This window comes from Tachyglossus aculeatus, chromosome 16 (genome assembly GCF_015852505.1).
Source record: "Tachyglossus aculeatus isolate mTacAcu1 chromosome 16, mTacAcu1.pri, whole genome shotgun sequence".
NCBI lineage: Eukaryota > Metazoa > Chordata > Mammalia > Monotremata > Tachyglossidae > Tachyglossus > Tachyglossus aculeatus.
In genome coordinates, this window is record NC_052081.1 from 10,006,767 (window position 1) to 10,034,240 (window position 27,474).

Below are 27,474 nucleotides of genomic sequence, written 5' to 3' on the forward strand. Positions count from 1 at the left end.
TTTTAGCTTTGGAGAATGCAAACCGTACAAGCAGGAGTAAAATTTATCATCATCATCAATCGTATTTATTGAGCGCTTACTGTGTGCAGAGCACTGTACTAAGCAGTTGGGAAGTACAAGTTGGCAACATATAGAGACAGTCCCTACCCAACAGTGGGCTCACAGTCTCTACCTTAGAACTGAGTGATCATGTCCAAAGCTTAGAGCTGGCACATTTCTTTGCAAATGGAGCCCTCATCTTTTTTCAAGGCATAGTGCGCACCAATTAATTTATCAAGTAGGGAAGCAGTCTTATTTCTCCATTTCTTTCTGCCACTCGGTGGGTTTGGAAAGATAACCTTAAATTTTCCTCCTAGTATTAAGTACAGCATCTGCAATTTCCATGGAGAAGTACCAATTATGAACATTTATGGCAGCTCTCCAAATGAATAACTTCAAGTTTTTTTTTGTCTGTTTTTCATCCGTCTTGTGATGGTTATAACTCTGCTCTTGTTTACCCCCCATTGGGTGCATAATGTATGCTGCTTCTGGTCAGTGCTGGTCACTCTTTTCCCCATTGAGCTGTTCCCTGTTGTGTTAATCTTTTAAACCACAGTATGGTTAGAAATTCCCAGTGAACAAATGTACCTAACCATTGCAGAGAGCCCTATTTGTTTATAGAAGTCCCTTTTTTACAAGGCGCTCATTATAATTAATCCACAAGGTCATTATAAAATTTTGAACAAATGGAGCAACTGTAATCTTTCCTGATCTACAACATCATCTTATATTTGGAAGCCTACAATGCTACATTTCCGTACCATAAGAATGTACAGATTGTTATCAGTTAACTAAATTAAAGATCATTGTCATAAACTTAGAATTTTTTTTAATAGCTACTGAAAGTTATAGTGGGTTTGAAGGAGATTGCTTGATAATAATTCAAGAATCTCCATTGTTCCCAGCAAGGACTGAGGCAGAACAATGTAGGCAGCAACAACATTAAACTTTACTGTCTACCAGCAATGCACAGCAAGTGTTCTAAGGACTGTAGCTCAGAGAAGAGCTCTAGAGGAAGCTATTTACATTTTGTTTGCCAGCACACAGTATAATTTCTGTAGTTTGCAAAGTGCTCTTGATTATCACGAGTGCATTGATGGTCCAAGGCTGTCAGGTTTTCCATCATAAACCCTTATTTTCAGGGGCTTATGAGCAGACTGTTAAAAAAAAAAATTGTTCCAGGCTAAAACTTGGCATAAGGGGGGCAAGGATTCAGAATATGTTCCATGGTTTAACCAATTTTTATATAGTCAGCTGTTTTTTAAGTTGTAGGGAATGTAAAAAAAAAAAGAAGGAATTTCTTTGGTTAAACAGATAGGAGTGTTTCCAGCCAACTTGCCCCCATTTGGATTTCGAAAGCTAACTTTACCCTCCTAGAAAGGTTGAAATATGTTTGTTCCCGTGTTCCAGTTGCCACAAGATCTTGCCTCAAAACTTTCCTTTTCTTCCCTATAGGCTAACCAAATCCCACCCACGTTCACTTCACCCCTCCCACCCCGTCCTGTCACTTGCACTCTGCTCTCTACTCCAGGCTGGTCCCCTTGCTGTTGTGAGATCTAATTTACCCAATTTGGAGTGGGAGAGGTGGTCTGAAAGAGAAGAGTTCATTTGGAAACGGATTGGTTCAAGGTATAACAGCAAAGAAGTTGCTTGAAGTTTGAACTTCTGCTTCAAGATCTTTAGTCTGAACTCAGTTGTGAGTGGCTGTCCCTGTGAGCACCTTTGTGCCGGAAAGTGTCGAGCTCATGAACTTTCACATTCTGTTCTTAACCCTCTGTCATTTCCAGAGTGAAAATCTAGCGACTCTTGGGCGAGAAGGTGCCTGGGAGGTTCTGGCTCTTATTTTCTTATGTGGCTTTTCATTTCTCATTTTTTAAAAAGTCATTTCCTGAAACCCCACTGCAGAAATGTGATCCAGGGCCGGAAGTGCTAACGGCCTCTTTGAAACCTTTGACTTCTCTGCAGAGTGAAGAGAGAGATCCACACAAGAGGCTGGTGGGGGCCTCTGAAATCCTTGTCATCGAGGAAGATGGGGTAATGAACCAGTGGCACTGGATTTCGAATCTGAATGAAACTCGCCCAGCACCAACTCCTAAGCAGCAACATCTGCTGTGGTTCAGAGCCACACAAAGAGAGCTGCTCAAGCAGAAGAATGCATCTGGCCGTCCAGACAAGTGGGGGCTCATGACTGCAAAGGCTGCCGAACACAAGGAAGCTAGTCAAAAGACGCTAAGAACGGAGTGGAATATGAGTGTCTTTAAGAACTACCGACGGTCTCTGTCAGATCCTGCTGAAGGTGCCACAGGAGCTCGGGCCAGTTTGAAGAATTACCAGTGGCATTGTCCAGCAAAAGACAAGAAGAGGACCAGTGATGATGCCGATTCAGATCTAGGGAAGCCACTAAGGGCTTATCGGTGGCAGACTCATTATCCCTTTTACTGGAAGTTGAGCAAAAGAGAGAGATTTGAGCATCAGAAAAGTGACCCCGATGAGACACCCTGTCTCACAGACATCCTGAAGGTGGTCAGCAGTGATTCTGCTTCTGAGAGCACCCTAAGCGAGCCGGTGGGAGCGGGGAATCGAGCTAGGACCAGATCAGTTCGGGTTCCGTTCAGCAGGTCTTTTTCTGAACCTTTGCCCCATGATGACAGCAACAGGTCGGCGAGACCACCTCTCACCTCGGTGAGGTCAGTGGACTCTGATCAACAGAGATACCTCATCCGGGGTATCTTCTCCACTCTGTCCAATGGCTTCTCCAGGATGCTGAGTCTCAAAGGAGAACCCAGCAGTGAATCAGTGAATGAAGGTACACTGGGCATTGAGCGTGGCGGTGGGAAGATGGGTTCAGCTGGATGATGATCAGTTAGAGTTGTGGTATTCGGGCTCTCGTTTATTTAAAGCAAGATCACCTGCACGTGTTGCTTCTTGAAGAACAACTTTGCCAATACTCAGTTAGATATGTCATCAGTAGTGCCTTGCTTGCTAGTTGCAGAACACTCAGCTTATAGATTTCTGAAGGAGGGACTGCAGAATTACTGGGAGTGCTGTATTGCTATGAGGAGAGCCTGGAGGCTGTAGCTGACCGATATTAAACTAAGGAGAGTCCCGTGATGTGAGCCAAACTGGTAGGATTCACTGAGCTGTAGGAGTCTCTTGAAGAACACATTTACCTTTCTAGATTTTTTTTTCCCTAGGGATGAACTGAGTGTATTTTCTATCGGATCTTTCCCTTGAAACAGTTCAGAGAGTTTGTGAGGTATTTATTGTTAGTAAGATTTTCATGATGCCTTGGTGGGTCAGGTTTGGGATGCAGTTTGTAGGGAGTAAAATGTTTGATAATTTGGACTTCTACTGCTTCTGACTTCCATAGAAATAATGAAAATCAACCACTTTGCCGAGAGTCAGTTAAGGCAGGAATATACCAGGAACTTAAGGAAGCAATTTTTTGATGTGTCTGTTGCCAGATGGAATAGACTCTGAGGTCATCAGAAGCCAGATATAAACAGTCTGTTTTAAGGCAAGGACTGATCTTCGACTTTCATGTGAGTTGTGACAGGTAAAACTGGTTCACTGAGAAAAGATGTTAGAGAAATGAAGATTCACTGATGAGAAAATCAATTCCTGTCATTCCATACTGATTTAGAGCTTATTGCCTGTTTTCCACAAGGCAAAAGGTATTACTATTTTGCTAATGGTAGTGGTTTTTCATCCAAAAGAAGAACTGCATCTCAAACCCTTCTGTGCTTTGTCTAAATGTGGGCAGATCTTATCTGAATAACCGCTTTAGCCGAGAGAGAAGGCAGTCACTTTCTCTGAAAACCTGGTGCCCAAATCCCTCTAGTTGTCTCTGATCCCAACTGGATGGAGATTTCATCAGTTTTACTTTTTTGGTCAAGTTCTCAGCACTGAAAGCTCTCATTGTTATTAGAATGAAGCATCCACATCAGCAAAGCTTGAATCATCTCAAGCTCTTTGGCTTGTAACAGAGTTTTTCACATCTCTCTAAAGCAAACCCAAAGCAGGCCCGAGAAAGGCATTCAAACTCTAACTCCGAATGATTGGCACTCAGATATTTGGAAAATAACCTAGAAGAGATGCTCCTTAATTTTAGCAAAATGTTGAGTATTTGCCTATCCTAAAGCTCCAGGGCACAGTGAGTTTCAGTGGCTTAAAATGGTTTTCTGTTTTCTCCTTAAATTATCCCATTCTTAGCTTGTTATGGGGAGAGTGGCAAATCTCCTCATACCTACCTTGTGCAACCAGTTGATTCACCCCCCCACTTTATATTGTGTTTTTTATAACTCATATAGACCATTTCCTCTTGCTTTTATAATGTCGTTTTCCCCTAACTGTAATTTATTTTAGTGTCTGTCTCCCCTGTTAGATCTTAAACTCCTTGTTGGCAGAGATCATGTCTATTAAATCCATTGTACCCTTCCAAGCCCGTAGTTCACTTTTCCACAAATGGTGAGTGCCCAATAATAATAATGATGATGATGGCATTTATTAAGCGCTTACTATGTTCAAAGCACTGTTCTAAGCGGTAGGGAGGGTACAAGGTTATCAGGTTGTCCCACGGGTGGTTCACAGTCTTAATCCCCATTTTACAGATGAGGTAACTGAGACACAGAGAAGTTAAGTGACTTGCCCAAAGTCACACAGCTGACAATTGGTGGAGCCAGGATTTGAACCCATGACCTCTGACTCCAAATCCCATGCTCTTTCCACTGAGCCACGCTGATTGAATTATTACATTGCACATCAAGATGAGTGCTTATCGTGTAAGGTGATTGTAAGATGATGTTATGCCACTCTGGCACTTTTGAATCTCACCCTCACTTTATCTTCTGTGATGGGGCATCTCAGATTAGAAATGTTCAAGCCTAGACTTGTAGAACAGGCAAGAACTTTTCTCCACATGGCTGAGATTTCATTCCCACTTGACATTTGTTCTTTAAACCGCAATCAGTGGTATTTACTGAGTGCTTACTGTGCACAAAGTATTGTAAGTGCTTGGCAGAGTGCAGTACAACAGAGTTGGTAGACACATCCCCTGCCCACATCCAACTTGCCATCTAGTGTGGGAGACGGCCTTTTCTTAAAATATTTTTCAGCTGTCTGTCTGTAGTATGAAAAACTTCCAAGGGAAGACAGAAATACTAAACATGTAAAATAAAACTAGGTGACAGCATGATCTAGAGAAAGAGGATGGAACAGGGAGTCAGGAGACTTGGGTTCTAATCACAGTTCTGCTGTGTGACTTTGGGCAAGTCATGGGACTTCTCAGTGCCTCAGTTTCCTTATCTGTAAAATGGGGATTTAGACACTTGCTCTCCCTGCCTAAATATGGACATCTTGGCATTGTAGTCTATTTTTCAGGTGGTCAGGTTTTGAATTGATGATGGGTAAGATTTCATAATCTATTAGCAAGTCTGCACCATCCAGACTCACTTAAGATCACCATTAATCAAAGCTCATTGGCATTCAGTACATTCCCAAGAGATTTTAATGTGATTAGCAGAAATCATATGTCATATTAGAAAGCTTTCACATCAGTAAATTTGTGTAAGAAAAACAAGCATTTACGTGAATCTTTATTTTTCCAGAGTCAGGATTCCAACTGAACCGAGGTAATGCAAATGATAACCCAGGTAGGGTGAAAAGTTATTGGATTTCGTTACTTAAGGTTTTCATTTTCAGAGTTACCCACTTTGTGCTTATGTGGCACATTTTTGTCAGGGTGCCTTAAAAGAAACAAGTCTCCCAAAAGTTTTATTTTTAGAATGCTGTTGTAGAAATTCAGTGATCCTCCCCAGTCACTTAAAAGCTTGTACACCTGTCTTCTACACCTCACCCCAAGGAGGCCAAGTATAGGAGGACCAGTTGTGCCCTCCACCATACCTGCACAAGTTCTCAAATTTGGCAGAACACCAGGTTGGTTGTGGTGAACATGCTGTCAAATTGTGATACGAACATGTCAGCCAGCTAGTTCACATGTTGAACATGTCTCGGGTTTGTGATCCCAGCAATTCAATCCACTTTCTGGCCCATGCTTCTGAGAGTTGTTAGCCCAGAAATTCTAGGGTTCATCATCCCTTCTGCCTTCTCTTTCTTTTATCCATCCCTCTGAACATTCCAGCTAGATAAGGAAATGTAAACCATAACATAGGAACAGCCCCAGGTCTTCAGTGATTAGGAAAGAAAATATAATGAACTGACTCAACAGTCAGTGCTGCCCATACTCTTACACTGTTACTCCTCTTAGACTGTTACTTCAGCAACAATGTTGTTGCTTTAGTGGGGTTATTTACCATCTAAACAATCTGTCAAAGAAAATGGAAACACTGTGTACCTTACATGTAAGGAATTTACTGTACAAAGGGCTAGTTCCTAGCCAGCCTTCCAGCTGTAGAAGACAAAATGATTCCATCAACCTCCTTGCATTGATAAATAAATGATCTCATTAAAGTTTTCAGGCTACTAGTGCCCTGTAGCAGACATGGAAACGAATATCCCAGTCCTGTTGCCCATTAGTGACTTCTCTCTTCCCCTCCAGGGTTTCTTCTTCCACTCTTGGGTCCTGCCTCTCCCCCCCCAACCCTCAGTAAGGAGGGCAACTAATGGCTGAATTGCCCTCATCCATCAGGGATTCTCAGCAGCAGGGTGTGGGCAAGGAGGGGCCCATATGTTTCAGTAGCTGGTAGTGGTGTTTCACATCTATTTTTCAGAGCCATGCCTCAGGATAGGCAGATTGTTCTTTGCAGTGTCTCAGCTAGCGATGTGACTGAATGGACTTGCCCGTTCTCCAGGCATGTGACCCTGGAAATCCAATGAGAGACCTTGAACTTATCATGCCAGTAGTGTTACCTTAATTAATCAATGAGTGATATTTATTGAATGCTTACTATGTGCAGAAACTATACTAAGCACTTGGGAGTGTACAATATAATAGACATAGTAGACATGATCCCTTCCCACAAGGAACTTACTATCTAGTTGGGGACTCAGACATTAAGATAAATTATAGAAGAAACCACAGAGTGTACAGATATGTGCCTAAGTGCAGTAGGGGTATGTGACTCAATGGCATTTATTGAGCACTTAATGTGTGTTGAGCATTGTACTGAGCATTTGGGAGGAGTTACAGAAGAGATGGAAGACACATTCCCTGCACAAAAAGAACGTAAGGTTTAGAGGGCCAACCCTGTGTCCTGGGGTTTCTCCAACTTATCCCTGGCTGGCTACCTGAACCTGTGGGATTCACCTTCCGTCACCTTCCTGAGCCAGTTGGGACTTAGTTTTAAGTGTCTTTGGTGACTGAGCAGCCTTTAGTTTCAGTTCCTGGCAGACTAGCCAGGCTGTCAAGTGCTCACGAATTCTTCAGTTTGGCCCAGGACAAGGTATTCAGCAGCTGGTCCTATTGATTAGTCCTCCAAGGGTCTGCCCTGCATTCTCCATTATTGACGAATCCAAATTAAAGGGACGAGTGACTTATAGGGACGCCAAGATAATGCAAGAGAGCTTCTCTTCCCATCTCAAAACCCCGTCTTTTTTTTTTTCATTTTTTGCTTTTGGCTTTTTTCCCCCCCACATCTTGGAAGACTGCATTTTTTAAGTCTCGCAATTTAACCTGGGGATGAAATCTCCAGTGCTTTAGTTGTCACAATACCAAGATTGGAACAAGAAGCAGACAGCTGAAGTCTTGCATAAAGAGCCCCAGATAAGTTCTGCCTGCATTTTCATATTCCCAGGAAAGGCATTGCTTGTCATGGTGACAATGAATTGTAAAGCTCTTTGTCTTCACCGCCCCCAATTCCAAATCCCAAAGGAACTATGTTTTCATACACTGACAGTCTTCCTTTGAGACCAGTCTGTCCCGAAAACACTTTCTTTTCTGCCCACCTGCCAGACTGGGTTCTGGCTCACCTGGACCACTTCTCTGTTAAAGTCTAACTGCAGAAGCTGTTCCTCAGTACCCATCAATTGCTCCCAGGCATGTTTAAAGAGGAAGGGAATGGGTTCTGTCATATGAAACACAGTCAGGAGGATATTCCCCTCTAGCTTGGAGCTGTGTCATTCTGATCCAAGGTTAAGGGAGCTCAGCTAGGAATGCCTCTCAGTCTCAGGCACAGATTTTTTTCTTTTCTTTTTTGTATTTTTGGTGGGGGCGGGGGCAGGGGAAGGCGAGAGGTGTCATCTTCCTTTAGGTCCCAGATTTCTGCCCCCTAATTCAACTCTGGATCAAAGACATACATCATTAGGGGAATGGATAGTTTTGCATATTTCAATCATAGCCATTGCCAACTTTCTTATGAAAAAAAAGTATGAATACTGTAAGCTCGTTATGGGCAGGGAATGTGTCTGCAAATTCTGTTGTCTTGCACTATCCCAAGTGCTTAGTACAGTACTCTGCACATAGTAAGCGCTCCATAAATACCGTTGATTTACTGAAGAGTATTGAAACAGTAATTGGCAAAAAGGAAGACATCTTTCATCCGAACATGACTTCAGTGGGGCCAGGTTTCTTTCCACTGCAGAATTCCTTTTGTATCTTCCCTGATTGAAACTTGTATTGCATGCCAACCAATTTAGTATGGAACCTGAATCTTCAACCACAGTGTTTTCCTGATATATTGTGAACATACTGGGAAAAACTGGGATTAATGCATGTAGTATCATATTTACAGGTTATATATTAATGTTGCTAAACAATAGACTACTGGTAATACTGATAGTGTTTACTAAGCGCTTACTCTGGGCAGAGTGCTGTACTAACACTGGCAGAAAATACACAGGTTGTAATTGTCCATGATAGTAAATATTAAGAATTTAATCTATTTCAATTTAGGTTGACTTGCCAAACTCTAATACCTATAAGCCCGGGTGGGATCAGATATATTAGCAAGCTAATTTAGGTACTTGGGCCACCTGTTAAAGAAAGGATTTGATCTCTCTAGCCCATATGATAAAGAGTTTAACACTGCACACTCTTTTTCTGGGGGTAGGCATAGATATATCTTGCTACAGAAAGGATGACTTGGTGGTGTGATTCTTAAACAATAATCCACTTTTTATATGCCATTCAAGATTTTGCAACGTTCATATTAAAACAGATGTTTTTTTCTTAGTTGTATATCAACCAGGAAAATTTATTTTTCAGTCTCTAGCATTGGGTAGCTAAGTGGTCATTCAGGTCCCTAATACCTGCTGCTGAAAATATGAACCAAGATAGCAAACTTTATATGGTGTCAGTATCTGTAGCACTTTGAGAGTTTCCTGCTGTTGCTCTAAAGCCTGATTTAAAATGAAAACGTTTCAACCACCACATTTACAACAAAAAAATGTCTCCTCCTTCTTGGCCTGGCTTAGTTTTCTATCATTTTCTGATGCTTCAGGCCACAGTTACTCTTTGAGGAGGTGAAGAAAATGGGTAGATGAGTAATGACCTTAGGTCTGTGATTATGTAGCCACCCCTGTCTGAATCCCATAGTTGTTAGTGGCTGACTTTTACTCAGTCAACCACAGGCATTTAGCTCTGTCATTCTCATGTGAAATTCTTTCCCAGAGGCTTCCTCTTCCTCTAGCTCTGGATCTTTTTTTTTTTTCCATAATTGTATTCAAGCACTTACAATGTGCCAGGCACTGTACTAAATGCTAGGGTAAGATACAAGTTTTATCAAGCCAGACACAGTCTCTGATCCACATGAGGCTCTAAAGGAGGAAAGCAGTGTGACCTAGTGGAAAGAGCATAGGTCTGAACGACAGAGGACATATATATGGTCTAGTCCTCACTCTGCCACCTGCCTGCTGTATAACCTTATGCAAGTCACTTAACTTCTCTGTGCCTCAGTTACCTCATCTGGAAAATGGGATTGAAACCCTCTCTCCCTCTCCCTCCAGCATAGACTGTGAAGTCCCATGTGGGATAGGAACTGGGTCCAACCTGATTACCTTGTATCTACCCCAGTGTTTCATGCTTAGTAAGCATTTAATAAATATCATTATTTTAAGGGAGAGGGATCTGATGTTTTAGGTAAGCAGCTTATTAAAAGTAGAAGTCCTGTATGAATGTTGCCCTGTTTCCCCCAAATATTGTATATAACATTACAGGTCAGGTTGTTTTGAAGTCCAGGAGTTCCATATTCAATTGTAACTTACAAGCTTTGTATGTAACTATAATCTTGGACAAAATATAGGGTGTATTGTATGTGGTTTGATGTTTTGGAGAAAAGTGGCACCTAGTGGTATGAACACAGGAGTGGGAGTCAGCATATGTGGTTTTATTTCTAGAGCTAAACTGAGAAGAGGCAGGGTCTTTAGTATGCTTTGTTTTGTGCCTTGCACACCATAGGGGCTCCGTGAACATTAAATCAATCTATCTGACACTGTGGGCAGTGAAACCTAGGGCAATATATGGTATCTGTAAAGTGGAATAATGATAGCTCTAACGGGGGTTCTTGTGACTCAACGGCTAGGCTGTCTTTTTCTTTTCCTTCTTTCTTTTGAGAGACTCAGATGGAAGGAGTGATTGAAGTGCCAAGACATAGAGATGGTGTATATTAAGTAACATATGACAGGGTGCATTCATTAGTCATAGCTCACAGTTTGGGAGTGTTGGAGGACAAGGTGCAGAAATGGTGTGGAACTCAGGGCCTTGTTCTGCTCAGTTTTACCAACTTAGTTCCAGCCTTAGGTCTTGCAGCTGTTCATGAGCTAGCTTGGAGCTCACATCCCAGATAGCTTGAGTTTCTTCTCTCACCCCCCCCCCCCCCAAAAGGTTACAGGATGATAATAATTGCAGTATTTAAGTGCTTACTATGTGCCAAGCGCTGTACTCAGCACAGGATTGATTCAGTATATGCAGATCAGACACAGTCCCTGGCCCACTTGGGGCTCACAGTCAAAGTTTGAGGGGAACAGGCATTTAATCTCCCTGCTACTTAAACTAGGACTCCATTTTGGACAGGGACTGTGTCTGTCCCAATAAATTTGTATTTCCCTCAGGGCTTAGAACAGTGCTCGACACATAATAAGCGTTTAACAAATACTTTAGTCATCATCATTAATCCCCATTTTAAAGATGAGGAGACTGAGGCACAGTGAAGTCAAGTAACATGCCCAAGGTCACTTAGCAGACGTGTGGTGGAACCACCAAGCTCTTTCTATTAGGCCATGGAGGTTCAAGAGTCATACTCTGATAAAAGGAATCGTTAATGGAACACATATGACTACTCGTAAATTGTCTCCCAAGCTGGGTAGCAGCTAGAGTAGGAGGGAATTCATCTGGGTTGCAGGATGGATATTAGCGGTCTCATCAGAGTGGACAAAAGTCAGTGATACTTTACTCAGATACAGGGTGCCGAGGGATTCCAATCAGAAAAAAAAGAGGCTTCACCATGATATCTAGGGTCTTATATTTCATTCATACGTCGAGTTATAAAGCCCCATGTAGACCGGATATCCTGGGTCCTGTTTGCTTCCATCCCTGCTCCTTTGCATCTTTTTAGCCCTGAGTGGAAACTCTTAGGTCTTTCAGACCTGGGATGAGCAGGTTTGGGAGTCCAGCTTGAAAAGCTGTGGGATCATTGCCCCTGTCAAATGGACACCTATGCTGAGCTGAGCTGGACTTAAGTGTCCAGGGCTGAATTCTAAGCAGCCAGGGACTCCATTCCAGAGAGTACTGCCGTACATGCTCGATTGGTTTGGAGTTTCCCAAAGTCTGGGTTCTGCACACAGCAAACAATCACTACATTGTGTTGATGGTACTGAGAAGCCTTTCCTTGTTTTGGCCCAACTGTGAGATGGGGGAAATGAGTGGAAGAACAGGCCAATTTGCACTTGGTTACTTTTCCACTTTATTGGACTGGCGACTACAGTTCAGATACTCCCATTGTTCACAAGATGGGGGGACTTTGCCTCTGAATAATCTTTACCTATTCCCTCTTTGGAATTATAGACCAATCTTGGTCCTGAGCAAGAAGGAACTTGACAGAATGTGTTCCTGGGAATTCCAATTCTGCCAGAGTCAGGGTCCCATTATATTTCTCCATCTCTGGTAGTGAAATTTTTTTTATAATGTCTTATTTCTTACTTCTTAGTTTAGTTATGATGTTGAAGTTCTCACTATGGGCCGAGCACTATACTGAGCTCTGGGGGGTAGATATGAGATATTCAGATAAGACGTAATCCCTGTCCTATATGAGGCTCACAGTGCAAATGGGGCTTGCCATCTGCTTCATTGGCCAAGATTGTGCTTTATTGTGATTTCAAAATACTTCTTCATACTTTAGGTAGATAGTGCCTACCTTTTTAGAGGTCAGATTGCTTTTTGTACCCCATCCTTCCCTGTATAGTAACTAACTGGCCTCCAGGGGAATTGGAAGTCCAGTGGATGTCATGCTCAGAAACTTGGTTAATTGGTCATTCGAAGACGGGAACTCAGATTTCCCCAATCCAGGTCAGGGTTCTACCCATAGTTTAAACAGCCTTCTGTATTGATTTCAGGATACATATTGTATAGAAGTTATTTCCACCAGAGTGGCAGAGGATAATAATTATAAAAATGATGGCATTTGTTAAGCACTTATTATGTGCAGAGCACTGTTCTAAGCGCTGTAAGGATGATAGGGGCACAGGTAGGTCCTACCTGTGCCCCCACCACCTTGATGGAAAGGTCTTCTGCAGTGGTGGGCCCAGGGCAGCAGTCTTAATTTGACACATTTAATCTAATCAAATCTAATCAATCAATCATATGTATTGAGTGCTTACTGTATGCAGAACACTGTACTAATTCTATATTCATCTAATTATGAATACTTGGACTTCAAATCAGCTATTCCAGGAATATGCGTGCATGTGATGATTCCCAGCTCTGAGAATGAGCACATTCTTTCAAAAATACTGTTCCCACAGTTTATTTTCCCCACCAGTTGGCGCAAGGACATATCTTTAAACCAAGTAACAGGCGCCTTGATGGTTTTGGCAGTATCTAATCACCTTTCTTTTCAAGAGTGAGAAGCAACGTGGCTTACTGGATAGAGCATGGGCCTGGAGACAGAAAAACCTGGGTACTAATCCCAGCACCGCTGCTTATCTGCTGTGTTACTTTGGGCAAGTCACTTTACTTCTCTGTGCCTCCATTCCCTCATCTGTAAAATGGGGATTAAGACTGTGAGCCCCATGTGGGACATGAATGGTGTCCAACCTGATTAGCTTGTATCTATTCCGTGGCTTAGTACAGTGCCTAGCATGTAGTAAATGCTTAAATACCATTTAAAAAATGTATACATATATATATATATATATAATGTACATATGTACACACACACACACATACATATGTACACACATGTACTCTTCCAGAGCCACAGCTGCAATGGCCATTTTGATCCAGTGGTGCTACCAAAAAGTATCCTCAAGTTTAGGTAAATATGAAGGTAGGAAGATTTACTTTAATATATGTCTCATATCACTTGATATAGGATAATGATATTTATACTTGCCTTTGCACTAAAAGTTGCCTCAGTGAGTTTCATCTGTGGGTGAAGGAAGATTAGATCTTTTCCCCCACCAGCCATTGTTTGAAGCTAAGGAATGACCAACGTGGACATCAGGGCAAGTCCACAACTGGAGTGTTACGGTTGCAATTGTAAGCTTACACAGGAGTAAACCCAAAGTTTAACTGTAGTCTGGTGTCTGCAGCATGAGGGTGGGAGTCAAGAATGGAACGCTCTATTTCTAGGTCTGCTTCTGACTCATTGTACTTTCTTGGTACCATCTATTTTCACCTCTTTGTGCCTAAATGTCTTTTGCAAAATGAGGATAATCTTGATATCTCTGTCTCATGGGAGGTAGTGTGGTTAATCTTGAAAAAGCACTTTCAGATATATGAAAGATAGATGCTACGTGAGGGAAAAACCTAACTCATTTTCACATTGTCCAAAACTCCTCATCAGATATGCTCTGAGTGGTTTTTTTATGATCTTAACTAGAAATACTGCAGAAGGGCAGTTTCAGGGAGTTGACATTGCTTTTGAAACATCCCCTTCTGTGTTTCCTGGCTGAATATTTTAAATTTGCAACCTTAATGTGCTATTAAAATAGAACTAGAAGATAAAATCAGGATACATTAAATTATAGTTGCTGAAGCAGCCATAGATTTGTTTTCTCATCTTGGTATTTAAAGTTTTAATCGAACTGCAGATTTTGTGACTAGTTCGCTTATTTTTCTTCTTTTTTGGTCAAAGAAAAAAAAAAAGGTTGGGGTCAGAGCCAAGTAATTGCTATGATAAGTAATGAGGCAGCCAAAAGATGCCATGGTCACTTAACCTTCCCCAAATTCCAGGTTCTGGGTGGGCCTGTACCTGAACCATTCCAGAAAGGCAAATGTGAATTCAGTCTTTAAAATTTCTAAGTGACGATTACAGATCTGCCTTTGGTAAACTTTTCCAGTACACCACAGTTTTAACACCTACCCTAATATGTGGCTTCAAAGTATTTTAAAGTGTGGTTACAATGTTTAAATAGAGTTGTCTCTACAAAGGATCAGTGATTAAAAAAAAAAAACCGGCACAGAACTGTCCTTATTTGGCTGTCCTGTGCAGTTAGCACTCATACTTGGGTCTCTCCACATCTGTTTGTATGTTGAATTGGGAAGGAAAGAAGCGTACTGTAAATTTCATCCTATGAGGCAGAGGCAGTTCTCATTTGAGGACCCCCCCCCCCAAAAAAAAAAGCCAGAAAACCTACACAGCAAGGATATTTTCCTAAGCTGAGGAAAAGTATTTGAGACATTTTGTTAACCAGCAAAAATCACTGTGATGGTGTTTCCTCGGCTTGACTGTCTCTAAAGTAACTAAACTTTACTAGATGTGCTCAAGAAATACCATCCAAAAGGATCATATTTGAGGTTGAGAATTAAAGTGCGCAATGTATATCTCCTAGGCTACCTTGAGGGACTGGAGAAACTCAAGTTCCTATTGAGAGAAACAAATATTAAAACATCTCCAAAAATGAAGTTATTTTTAAGAGCAACCAGAAACAGGTTTAAAAAATTCTTCTAATATGACCAATAGAAGCCTAACCTGAAACTTGGCAATCTTGGGAGTGAAATATCACAGACAACACCCAGGGGATGCTGTCAGAGCCCAGAGATACAGGAGCATGGGTGTTAAAAGGAGAAAATAAAATTGGCCTGGTTGTTAATGGAGAAAGTAAAATTCAGTACAGTCTGTGTTTTAATATCTTTAGTCATGTGTAGGCTTTTAAAAGTAAGAAAAGGAAAGTATACTCTCCTCCCTGGCCCGCTGTAGTGTTGGCAGACTGCAGTCCTGGCCCTGGAGCCTGGGGAGGATGTTATTAAAGAGGACAGAGATGAAGCCTTCTCACTAATCAGTGAGGGAGAACAAAAAGTTATGGCCTGCAGGAGTAAAACTTTAGGTTAAATATTAATGGGAGAAAGCTTAACAATAATAGTTAGGAAATAGAAAAGCTTGCCAAGGAAGGTTGTGAAATCACCATCCCTGGAGAACCTCTAGGCCAGGATTTTAGAATTTGGAGTGGTTCAGAAGATCTAAATCCTGTCCCAAAGAAGGAACAATGGGCCCAGTGACCCAGCAGAAGGCCTTTCAGATCAGGATTTGAGATTTGCACTGTTAATCTTCCATCCTTTAATTATTGTGTTTGTCTGGCAGGTGCATTTCTGTTTGCTTTCCAACTCCCTGCTGCTTCAGAGGGCAGGAGGTGGGAAGGGAGGGGTCTCCAATTAGTCTCTGGACTCCTGTTTCTTTCCTTACATTGTTGCAACAACCTGTTCCTGTCTCTTGAGCCTTCTCTGTTGGCTTCTCTAATGTACAGCTCTCAACTGTGACCATTCAAATTCACTAGGCACTGACACACGTTTCAGCATCCCCAGCCTCACGACAGAGGCTGTCATATTTGACCTGGAGTCCTAAACCAAAAAGAGGAAAAAATTAGAGGATTTTCCAATAAAAAGATTTCAAATATCTCTCCTGCAACATTGTAGAATGTTGAGTGTTTGTTCAGCTACTATTATGTGCACAACACTATAGTAGACTAATTGTGTAGAACACAGACAACAATGTAGAGTTTGCCCTTAAGGAGAAATATGACAAAGTGAATATAACAGTCAATACAGTATTTTGATATAAGTGCTGAAGTGGGTATATAGTTTTTGAAACAAAAATATGTTTAGTCTGGGGAATCAATTGCATATTTTCTCGCATTGTATTTCTCACTTTTTATAGGCTACATTATTTGACCACCAGGTGCAATGTTGTCAAAGCTATCCTTGCTGCCAGCTCGCAGGTCACCCGGGAACCCAGTGCTTAGTACAGTGTCTGGCACATAGTAGGCACTTAACAAATATCATTATTATTATTACTAATAGTAATAACCCCTGACTCCCATTTATGCTAATCTCACTCTTCAGTATCCCCTCCTGTTGCTCCCCTTGCCCCCCTCCCAAATTCTTTACCCACAGGTCCATTTGGGGCACTTAGTAGGTTAAGAAATGGAGCAACAGTCATATTCTGACTCTTCCCACCTGTTTTATTAATTTTGTAAGTTTTACCTAAGGCACATCCTGGTGCTGTACCATGCCCACCCCCACCAAAAAAAAAAAGACTTTTCTCCCAAGTTCTGTAAATGCTGGATCACTTGTTGCTGACTTGGCTGCTGAGGCAAAGAGAGCCCGTTGTTGGGTAGGGATTGTCTCTATCTGTTGCCAGATTATACTTTCCAAGCGCTTAGTACAGTGCTCTGCACACCGTAAGTGCTCAGTAAGTACGATTGTATGAATGAAAAGCTAAATGCTACTAAACCAAAAGTCTCCAGAGCTTCTCTTGAGATAAGATTACCCTGGTTTAATAATCTGTGGATAATTAAATCTCTTCGACACTTAAAACTGTTTTAAGTGTGTGAAAAAGAGTCATAGCTTTTAAGCAAAGTAGTTGAAAGCATCCAAGTAGCAGTTATAGCCTACAACTGGCAGAAGGGAATTCTTCCCATAGAGTAGGTCGGTCTTAGTTAATAGTCCATAGGTGCGTGGAATTGCCTGTCTGTTTCCCAGCAACCTGTGAGGGTCTCAACTCTCTAAAGTGAAAGGCATGCTTCTTACTCTGTGGTCTGCTTAATGTCGTTTTACAAATAACATGTACTTCAGTTCTATTTTTTTGAGTGTGTGCCAAAATCATAGACTTCAAGGATTTTCTTTCATCCTTGCACTGGGAGCATCTGCATTTGACTGATGATCCAAAGAGTTGCATTCCTGACTAAAATATATGGTGTTTTTTTTTTTTTTAATTGGATGTTATCTGTCCTTTCTGAATCAAGTTCTGTTTATTTTGATTGGGTTTTAATGATATTTTTAATGTCTTTAATTTTCTGTTTCACTGAGTGGTATAAATATCTTTGACATAATCTATTTAATTCAGCTTTTCTTGTGGTTTTCCATGAGCAAAGTAATTGTTCTTCATTTATCCTGTGTAAAGATATTTGAGGAGGCAAAAGAGCAAAATCCAGTCCCACTCTCCTGTTGAGTATAGAATGAAATCCGTGTTAGGGTCAGTAGAGAACTGATTTTGAGGAAATCTGTTGTTCTGACTTCGTGCTAATCTTTGGAATCTATCATTTTTTTCTAAGGAGATTAGGTCTATTTTATCTCCCTATTTGCAAATGGTGAATTTGTTTAGCCTTTTTAGCACCTGGAAAAACCTAAGAGTGTCTTGTGCCTTTCGTTTATATGTCTTGCTTTGCTTTCATCTTATTATAAGCATTCTTTACTCAATACAAGTGAGTGTTTGTGTTTCTGACTTGATGACCACTAAAACGTAAACAGATCTCTCTCCCTTACTCAGATTCAAGTGCCTGACTATTTTGTCTAGTCAGAAGAGCAGAGAAGTAGGAAAAAACTAGGAACTGAATTCTTTTTTAAATTGGGTTGAAACAGACTGAGGAGAAATGCTATTTCTCAGCAAAAATTTAAGGCTCTGAATATTAAGCTGTTCTAAAATTGGGAGAATAGAGCTTGGAGGGCCTTTCTGATTAGCTCAGCAAATGAGTCTATTAGAACAAGACTATCTAGAGGGAGATTTCCTCATTTGTTTCCTCTAAAGAGACAAGTTCTCATCATGTTTGAGTCGTTGAAATATCCTGGGAATAAGTTTAAGATATTGGACCCAATAATGTTCTGGCAAATAAATCTTCCTTCTCCTCCCAGCAACTAGGTGCCATTTAGTGGTCTGGTTATTGTTCTCCAGGGCTTCATCACACTTATTCTAGACTCATAAACTTAACCTCTTAACTCTTTTGATACATTTGTGCTAGAGGGCTTAATAGATTAGAGAGATATAAAAAGCTTGTGTTGATTCTACCTTAGGAGAGTTGTGAAGTTGATTGGTCAAAGGCTCATCACATTTCCCTGATTCAAGGATGACCTGTATCAATCAATCAATCCATTCTTGTCCATAGGTTGAGTATCAAGCAGTCCACAAGCTCCAGGCTTTAGAACATCCGGGCTTCCTCTTTCACTTTGGACCAGGTATTGTCCCAGCAGACATGCTCCTTTCCCTTTCTCCTTCTCCCCTCAGCCGGGGAAGGAGCTGAGCCCACTTAATGAAACTCCTGCAGAAACCACAACTCAAGACTCAAATCTTAACCCAAACTAGGATGGATGTCTCGTAGTGTTGCCATAAAAAACAAGCATACTTTGAATTTGTGCTATGTCTCAGCAGAGAGTTGATGGAGTTATTTGATGTAAAAGAAACCAGTTCAAGGGGAGCGTAGATATGTTGGGTCTTGCTTACCAAATAGGCCTCTTGGCAAATTTTAGGTGGAATTAATTTTAAAAGCCTCCTGCGAAAGGCTCTCTAGATATGATGTCATATAATTTCATCCCTTTGAAAACTGTAGTTGTGAGGAAGCATACTAAAAGTTCTCATCTTAAATCCAAATTACCCCATTTCATTTTTTTATCTTTTAATTGTACAAGGAAAGGTCAAAGGACAAATCCTAGGACCAAATTTAAATTAAAGGGATTTGCATCCTAGAGAAAGAAATGAGGAATAACTTTTTTTTTAGATGAGATGAGAAGAAAAGTCTGAACAACTTTGCTACTAAGAGGGAACTCCATCTGGGATTAGAGTTGCAAATATGTGCTGAAATATATAAATATATATTGTGATATTGTCTAGTTTTATTTGTCAACAGAGAAGGGAAATGGGGCTGCACTTTGGGAAGCTCTTTGAGGACATGCAATCTCCTAATCCTCTCCCCTGACTATGTTAGTCTGTTCTTGAGAGTACCTATATCCTATGTGGAAGGTTGGGAAATGTTGCCAAATGTTTTTACTGTGGTGACTTTGAGGCAAAACTAGCAGTCTTGCCCACTCTGAAATAGTGGCAGAAAGAAGGAGAGCCTCTTAAAGTTCGGTGGAGAAGGGCATGCTCACGACTTTCTGTAACTGCAGGGTATTTGAAGTTCCGGGTATCCTAGGAAACACAAACTGTTATTGTACCAACTGGAGGTTCTGTTTCGATGACGTCATGAGATCTATAGAACCACACAATGGGCCTCTTGTCTGCCGACCTGCCTGGGAGGTTGAGCTGTTTGGGAAGTGCACCTGCACACACCATAGGAATTCAGACTTAATTGTGTTTTCCTCTCGGCTTCTGGTTTTTAAAGCAGTAGCACTTAGCCAGAATACCATGCAAGGAGAGCGGTTTGACATCTCCAAAAAAGAAAAAGCCGCCCACCCAAATTTTCTGCCTCATTTTACGCCCGTCTGATTGTGCCCCTGGAGCTCTCTTGTTGAAAGTTTGGAGGAGAAGAGATGAAAAGACGATCAAGTACTCCTTGAGCTTCAGTTTTGCAGCATGCCCAAAAGCCCCTGGAGGTCAGCACTGTTCGGACTAATCGGCCAGGCCTAAACCCGGCCATTGAGGACTTCCTCACTTTTTTGGCTCAAGAAAGTGCTTAATAGGAGGGTTCCCTGAATCTCAAGTTAAACTGTTGGGTGATTGAGTTGCTTTATCTTTCCCCAAATTTTCAGCTGGATCTGGGTGTCTCTGACCAGGAAAACAGGTGTCTGTTGCCTTATTTTAGAACTCACTTGAAGTCTGTCATTTGGATTGGCAGAGCAATGTGACACCCCCAGCATCTGCCTGTTAGTCTTTAAAATTAATCTGAAATGAGGGATGCCTTTCTTTAACACATTGCCAGGCTTTGGATTGTAGCCAGGCTCCACCAATAGGTTTGTATATGCTTTAGCACAAACCTGAGGAGCATTAACACCTGGCCCTTTGCAGTTTTAAGTCGAGCTGAAAACTCTGACATCCATTACTGAGGGTGAAGTTGTTGAACGTCGAAAGCCTTTGCCTCAGAAGGTGTAAATTAAAACTCTTGGAGGGAATCGGATAAATGAGTTTTGTGGTTTGTTTCATTCCAACTGAATAAAATGTCCCTTCTGCAAAAGTCCTCTGCTACTCACCACCTCTGATCTCCAAAAAATGTTAATATATGATAAATCAGGTCTGAGGTGGTTTGACAAGTCACACAGGGAAACAGTACACAGGGCCGGGGCCATCTATAGGCTGTCTGGAGACCAGTGCTATCTCCATTTAGTCAGACAAGAGTATAGAGTAGCCTTCTGCATGAAATCAATCAATCAGTGGTATTTACTGAGGGCTTGTTATGTGTGGGGCACTGTACTAAGCACTTGAGAGAATACAGTACAACAGAATTAGCAGATACGTCCGTCCCCATAATGGGCATACAGTCTACAGAGATGAATTTAGCACAGGGCTTGAGGGTGTCTCACTTTCCCATTGAGGGAGAAATAATACAGTGGGGAGGAGAAGGGGGATGGCGGGGAATGCTTAAAATTTTCCCAGTAAATTACAAATCCTGCTTTGACAGTTCCAGTAAGGGAAAATCCAGCCTTGTCATCAACATTCTGTTTCCAATTCCTGCTGCGAAGGTAATAATAATAGTAATAATGATGGTATTTGTTAAGCGCTTACTATGTGCAAAGCACTGTTCTAAGCGCTGGGGAGGTTACAAGGTGATCAGGTTGTCCCACGGGGGGCTCACAGCTTTAATCCCCATTTTACAGATGAGGTAACTGAGGCACAGAGAAGTTAAGTGACTTGCCCAAAGTCACACAGCTGACAGTTGGCAGAGCCAGGACCTCCGACTCCAAAGCCCGTGCTCTTTCCACTGAGCCACGCTGCTTCAAGGTAGACTTGGATTTGGGAATGCAGTTCCCGGTGAAGCAAGTGATGCTGTGGGAGGCGGAACATCTGTCAGCTTCCTTGGAGCTAGGGTTTGTACCCTATTTCACCCACAGTTAAAACGCCTACATGAGGGTAGAAGTGAGCTTATAATTCGTGTTGCTTTTCTTCTTTGATTTTCTCTCTCCTAAGCCAAGATATAGATTTAGTTCAATGATCTCTTTGCGCTTAATACAGTGCTCTGCACACAGTAATTGCTCAGTAAATATGATTGATTTGATTATACCAAGATGTGTACTAATTCTTAAAAAATTAATTTCACTTTTCTATTTAGGCAGGAGGTGGAAGGGAAGAAGATGGGCAGAGAGGAATCAGTTGCAGGTCTCTTTTCACCTGCTAGATTGTAAGGTCCTTGAGGGCTAAGATCTCCTCTTTCTGTTGTATTTTCCCAAGTGTTCAGTACAGTCAATGCTGTGTGCCTGTTGAGTGCTAAGCAGTGTAGCAAGTGCTTGGGAGAGTAAAATAGAAGCACAGCATTCTTGACAGTATAATGAAGATAGATAAAATTATTTACTAGTCATGGGCACAGGAGAGGGATCAAAGAAATAGTGGGAAGTAGTGCAGATATATCAGGAGGAAAGCACTGTTGCTTAGTGGATAGAGCACATCATCATCATCATCAATCGTATTTATTGAGCGCTTACTATGTGCAGAGCACTGTACTAAGCGCTTAGGAAGTACAAATTGGTAACTTATAGAGACAGTCCCTACCCAACAGTGGGCTCACAGTCTAAAAGGGGGAGACAGAGAACAAAACCAAACATACTAACAAAATAAAATAAATAGAATGAATATGTACAAATAAAATAAATAAATAAATAGAGTAATAAATATGTACAAACATATATACATATATACAGGTGCTGTGGGGAAGGGAAGGAGGTAAGATGGGGGAGGGGCCTGGGAGTCAGAAGGTCCTGGGTTCTAATCCTGACACCACCCCATGGTTGCTGTGTGATCTTGGGCAAGTCACTTAACTTCTCTGGGCCTCAGTTACCTCATCTGTAAAATGGGGATTAAGAATTGTGAACCCCATTTAGGTTGGGGACCGTGTCCACCTGATTACCTACCCCAGCCTTTAGAACAATGCTGTGCACATAGTAAGTACTTAACAAATACTATTATTATTACCATGATAATTATTATAATTTGAATGTCCCCAAAAATAAAAATATAAGCAAATGCAAAAGATAAGACTCAAATGCATGATTACTAAGGGTAGCTGTAGAGTTAATGATATGGCATGAATTAATTGGGGAAGGCTTCCTGGAGGAAGCCAGCTGATTTTATTTGGCAGGATTATTATTTTTTTTCTGGTTCTCTTTACTCCCTCACTGCCAAACAAGCCACCAGCACTTCTGTTAACCTTATCTCTCTGCTGTATTTTTATTCACAATGCGGTGGGCACAACTTTATAGAGAAGTCTAAAAATAGTGTTACCTCTGCTATGTCAGGAAAGAGCTGAATTCCTAGCAGTTTGAGAACTTGGATGATGACTAATGAGAGGTCAAAGGGTGATACCTGCTGGGGACAGATGCCATCCATTGTGCATTCCTTGTAAGTCTAATGGTTTGTACTTGAGACATATTTACAACAAGAATTGAAGTATGTTAACTTTAAATCATCTCAGTGATAAAAGTCATGGTGGCTGCTGCCAATCACTTACTTTTCTGTTTTAGTATACTCGGTCTGTCCCCTTCAGCTTTTTTAGGTTGGGAGTGAATGCCGGAGATCGTTCTGAAACCAGTTGCGAAAAAGATGACAGTTGATGTCTTAGAAGTGATAGACTGTTTTACCCTTCTTTCTTCCACCCCCGGTCACATTCCTATAAAAGTGCTAATTCTCACCATCCGGCAGCTGCTTGCCTTCCAGTGAGGAAAGCAGCCAGTTTTGAGGGAAAGGGGTGGGCGAGCACTGATTTGGAAAGTGGTGCTAAGCCCAACCGAAAGAGTGGGCAAAAGGGGGCCTTGGTGATTCATGTTGAACAGCTTTTGGTTTTCCGCTGGAATCTGAGGAATGAAAGAATACCACAGCTAAAAGGGAACCTGGGTTTTCATTCCTGCCATGTTTGGAGGCTTGAGTTCCATATTATCTACCTCACACTTTTCAAGATAATTCTATTCCGTGGGAAAAATATATACACAACGATACTGTAGTTTGCTTTTTCTCATTTTAACCTGGCTTGCCCATGACTCTTAGCAATCAGAGCACTCTACTAAGCGCTTGGGAGAGTACAGTTCAACAATTAGCAGACATGTTCCCTACATAATGAGCTTACAAGCACAAACATTTGCCTTTCATACTAATTCAGGAATATTTTGTTGCATGCTTTTCTCGGGTCCAGCAGAACTCCAGAAAGTTTCTACTGGGGGCATGAGAAGGTAGTTTAGTGTGATATAATTGTGTACTTTCTCATTGTTGATTGTGACAAAGTGGAATTCACTGTGTTTCATGTCCCAGTTCAGAGCCTACTGATGGCCTGAAGTCCTTTGTTTCCTTTGGTGACCACCCTGTGCCCATTATAACTGGACTCTATTTTCCTTTATGCCGTACATTTTTAGGTTTAGGGCAAATAAACTCCCCACTCCCTCCCCAAAATGTTGATGCACTTCCTTGGTGCATCTTGCTCCTTACCAATGTTAATTATCAATCATCTCATCAATGGTATTTTTTGAGTCCTTTCTCTGTGCAGAGCACTGTTCCAAGAGCTTGGGAAATACAGTAGGTGGTAGATATGATCCCTGCCCTCAAGGAGCTAACAGTCTAGTTGGGGAGATGGACATTAAAATAAATGATAAGTAGGTGAAGAAATTTAGTATAAAGATGTGTGCATAAGAGCTTTGAGGTTAGGGTGAGTACTTAGTTGGTATGGACTCATAGGCCTAAGTGATGCAGTAGGGAGGAAAAAACGGGCAGGGAAATGAGAGGTATGTCAGGGAAGATATTCTGAATTCTAATCACATTTACTTGTGTGTTGTTTTACACAGTCTAAAATACTTTCCCTTTTTTTGCCCTCTGAAGTGCCCTTTTTCCCCCCTATTTCTCTTCTCTTTCTCTTCCCTAGTGCTTAGGAGAGGAACGTGGGAACCCTGAGCCCTTACACTTGCTGAGGTGGCACAGGAGGAGAAACCTCAAAGACACTAGTTGCAAAGCACTGAAGGAAATCACACTGTTAACTTGGTTTGCTTTGGTTGTTTCCATCAGAAGATGAGAAACCAAACGAATGAAATGGCTTATCTAGGGTTTCCCTAGTAAGTGATAATTTTGCATGTGGAAGGTACCGCCTCCCTCCCCCCCACCCCTCTTTCCTCCACACAAACATCCCCTGGAGTCATGTTGCCATATATGCCCATCCCTACCGTTCTCTTGACATTCATGTAACACATTTCTGGGTAAGACTTCCATCCCTAGACCTGCTACCAACATACTCAGTAGGACATCCTTGTGACTCCCAGGCCCGTGCCCCATGCAGCAGACAAGTGGCAGCAAACCTTGTGACTCCCAGGCCCGTGCCCTAACCCCATGCAGCAGACAAATGGCAGCAAACCTTCTGACTCCCAGGCCCATGCCCTGTCCCCATGCAGCAGACAAATGGCAGCAAACCTTGTGACTCCCAGGCCCGTGCCCTGTCCCCATGCAGCAGACAAATGGCAGCAAACCTTGTGACTCCCAGGCCCGTGCCCTAACCCTATGCAGCAGACAAATGGCAGCAAACCTTGTGACTCCCAGGCCCGTGCCCTGTCCTTATGTAACAGACAAATGGCAGCAAACCTTGTGACTCCCAGGCCCGTGCCCTATCCCCATGCAGCAGACAAATGGCAGCAAGCCTTGTGACTCCCAGGCCCGTGCCCTAACCCCATGCACCAGACAAATGGCAGCAAACCTTGTGACTCCCAAGCCAGTGTCCTGTCCCCATGCAGCAGACAAATGGCAGCAAACCTTGTGACTCCCAGGCCTGTGCTCTAACCCCATGCAGCAGACAAATGGCAGCAAACCTTGTGACTCCCAGGCCCGTGCTCTAACCCTATGCAGCAGACAAGTGGCAGCAAGCCTTGTGACTCCCAGGCCGGTGCCCTGTCCCCATGCAGCAGACTAATGGCAGCAAACCTTGTGACTCCCAGGCCCGTACCCTGTCCCTATGCAGCAGACAAATGGCAGCAAACCTTGTGACTCCCAGGCCCGTGCCCCGTCCCTATGCAGCAGACAAATGGCAGCAAACCTTGTGACTCCCAGGCCCGTGCCCCGTCCCTATGCAGCAGACAAATGGCAGGAAACCTTGTGACTCCCAGGCCCGTGCCCTGTCCCAGTGCAGCAGACAAATGGCAGCAAACCTTGTGACTCCCAGGCCCGTGCCCTAACCCCATGCAGCAGACAAATGGCAGCAAACCTTGTGACTCCCAGGCCCGTGCCCTAACCCCATGCAGCAAACTAATGGCAGCAAACCTTGTGACTCCCAGGCCCATGCCCTATCCCTATGCAGCAGACAAATGGCAGCAAACCCTGTGAATCCCAGGCCCGTGCCCTGTCCCTATGCTGCAGATAAATGGCAGCAAACTTTGTGACTCCCAGGCCCGTGCCCTAACCCAATGCAGCAGACAAATGGCAGCAAACCTTGTGACTCCCAGGCCCATGCCCTAACCCCATGCAGCAAACTAATGGCAGCAAACCTTGTGACTCCCAGGCCCATGCCCTGTCCCCATGCAGCAGACAAACGGCAGCAAACCTTGTGACTCCCAGGCCCGTGCCCTAACCCCATGCAGCAGACAAATGGCAGCAAGCCTTGTGACTCCCAGGCCCGTGCCCTGTCCCTATGCAGCAGAAAAATGGCAGCAAACCTTGAGACTCCCAGGCCCGTGCCTTGTCCCTATGCAGCAGACAAATGGCAGCAAACCTTGTGACTCCCAGGCCCATGCCCTAACCCCATGCAGCAGACAAATGGCAGCAAACCTTGTGACTCCCAGGCCCGTGCCCTAACCCCATGCAGCAGACAAATGGCAGCAAACCTTGTGACTCCCAGGCCCGTGCCCTGTCCCCATGCAGCAGACAAATGGCAGCAAACCTTGTGACTCCCAGGCCCATGCCCCGTCCCTATGCAGCAGACAAATGGCAGGAAACCTTGTGACTCCCAGGCCCGTGCCCTGTCCCAGTGCAGCAGACAAATGGCAGCAAACCTTGTGACTCCCAGGCCCGTGCCCTAACCCCATGCAGCAGACAAATGGCAGCAAACCTTGTGACTCCCAGGCCTGTGCCCTAACCCCATGCAGCAGACAAATGGCAGCAAACCTTGTGACTCCCAGGCCCGTGCCCTGTCCCTATGCCACAGACAAATGGCAGCAAACCTTGTGACTCCCAGGCCCGTGCCCTAACCCCATGCAGCAGACAAATGGCAGCAAACCTTGTGACTCCCAGGCCCGTGCCCTAACCCCATGCGGCAGACAAATGGCAGCAAACCTTGTGACTTCCAGGCCCGTGCCCTAACCCCATGCAGCAGACTAATGGCAGCAAACCTTGTGACTCCCAGGCCCGTGCCCTAACCCCATGCAGCAGACAAATGGCAGCAAACCTTGTGACTCCCAGGCCCGTGCCCTAACCCCATGCAGCAGACAAATGGCAGCAAACCTTGTGACTCCCAGGCCCGTGCCCTGTCCCTATGCCGCAGACAAATGTCAGCAAACCTTGTGACTCCCAGGCCCATGCCCCGTCCCTATGCAGCAGACAAATGGCAGGAAACCTTGTGACTCCCAGGCCCGTGCCCTGTCCCCATGCAGCAGACAAATGGCAGCAAACCTTGTGACTCCCAGGCCCGTGCCCTGTCCCTATGCTGCAGATAAATGGCAGCAAACCTTGTGACTCCCAGGCCCGTGCCCTAACCCCATGCAGCAGACAAATGGCAGCAAACCTTGTGACTCCCAGGCCTGTGCCCTGTCCCTATGCCGCAGACAAATGTCAGCAAACCTTGTGACTCCCAGGCCCGTGCCCTGTCCCTATGCAGCAGGCAAATGGCAGCAAGCCTTGTGACTCCCAGGCCCGTGCCCTAACCCCATGCAGCAGACAAATGGCAGCAAGCCTTGTGACTCCCAGGCCCGTGCCCTGTCCCTATGCAGCAGACAAATGGCAGCAAACCTTG

General features: G+C 43.2%; 1 protein-coding gene across 3 annotated transcripts in view; it reads left to right on the plus strand.

Moving 5' to 3' along the window:
* Positions 1-27,474, plus strand: part of RASAL2 (RAS protein activator like 2) — a 260,025-nt gene that overhangs the window by 97,379 nt on the left and 135,172 nt on the right. The window contains exon 1 of one of the 3 annotated variants that reach the window (XM_038758688.1): positions 2,287-2,845. The exons of the other annotated variants lie outside the window; for them this stretch is intronic. Coding sequence (XP_038614616.1) covers positions 2,287-2,845 — 559 coding nt within the window. Of the gene's footprint in view, positions 1-2,286; positions 2,846-27,474 lie in introns of those variants that run through there. 3 annotated transcript variants of the gene reach the window in all.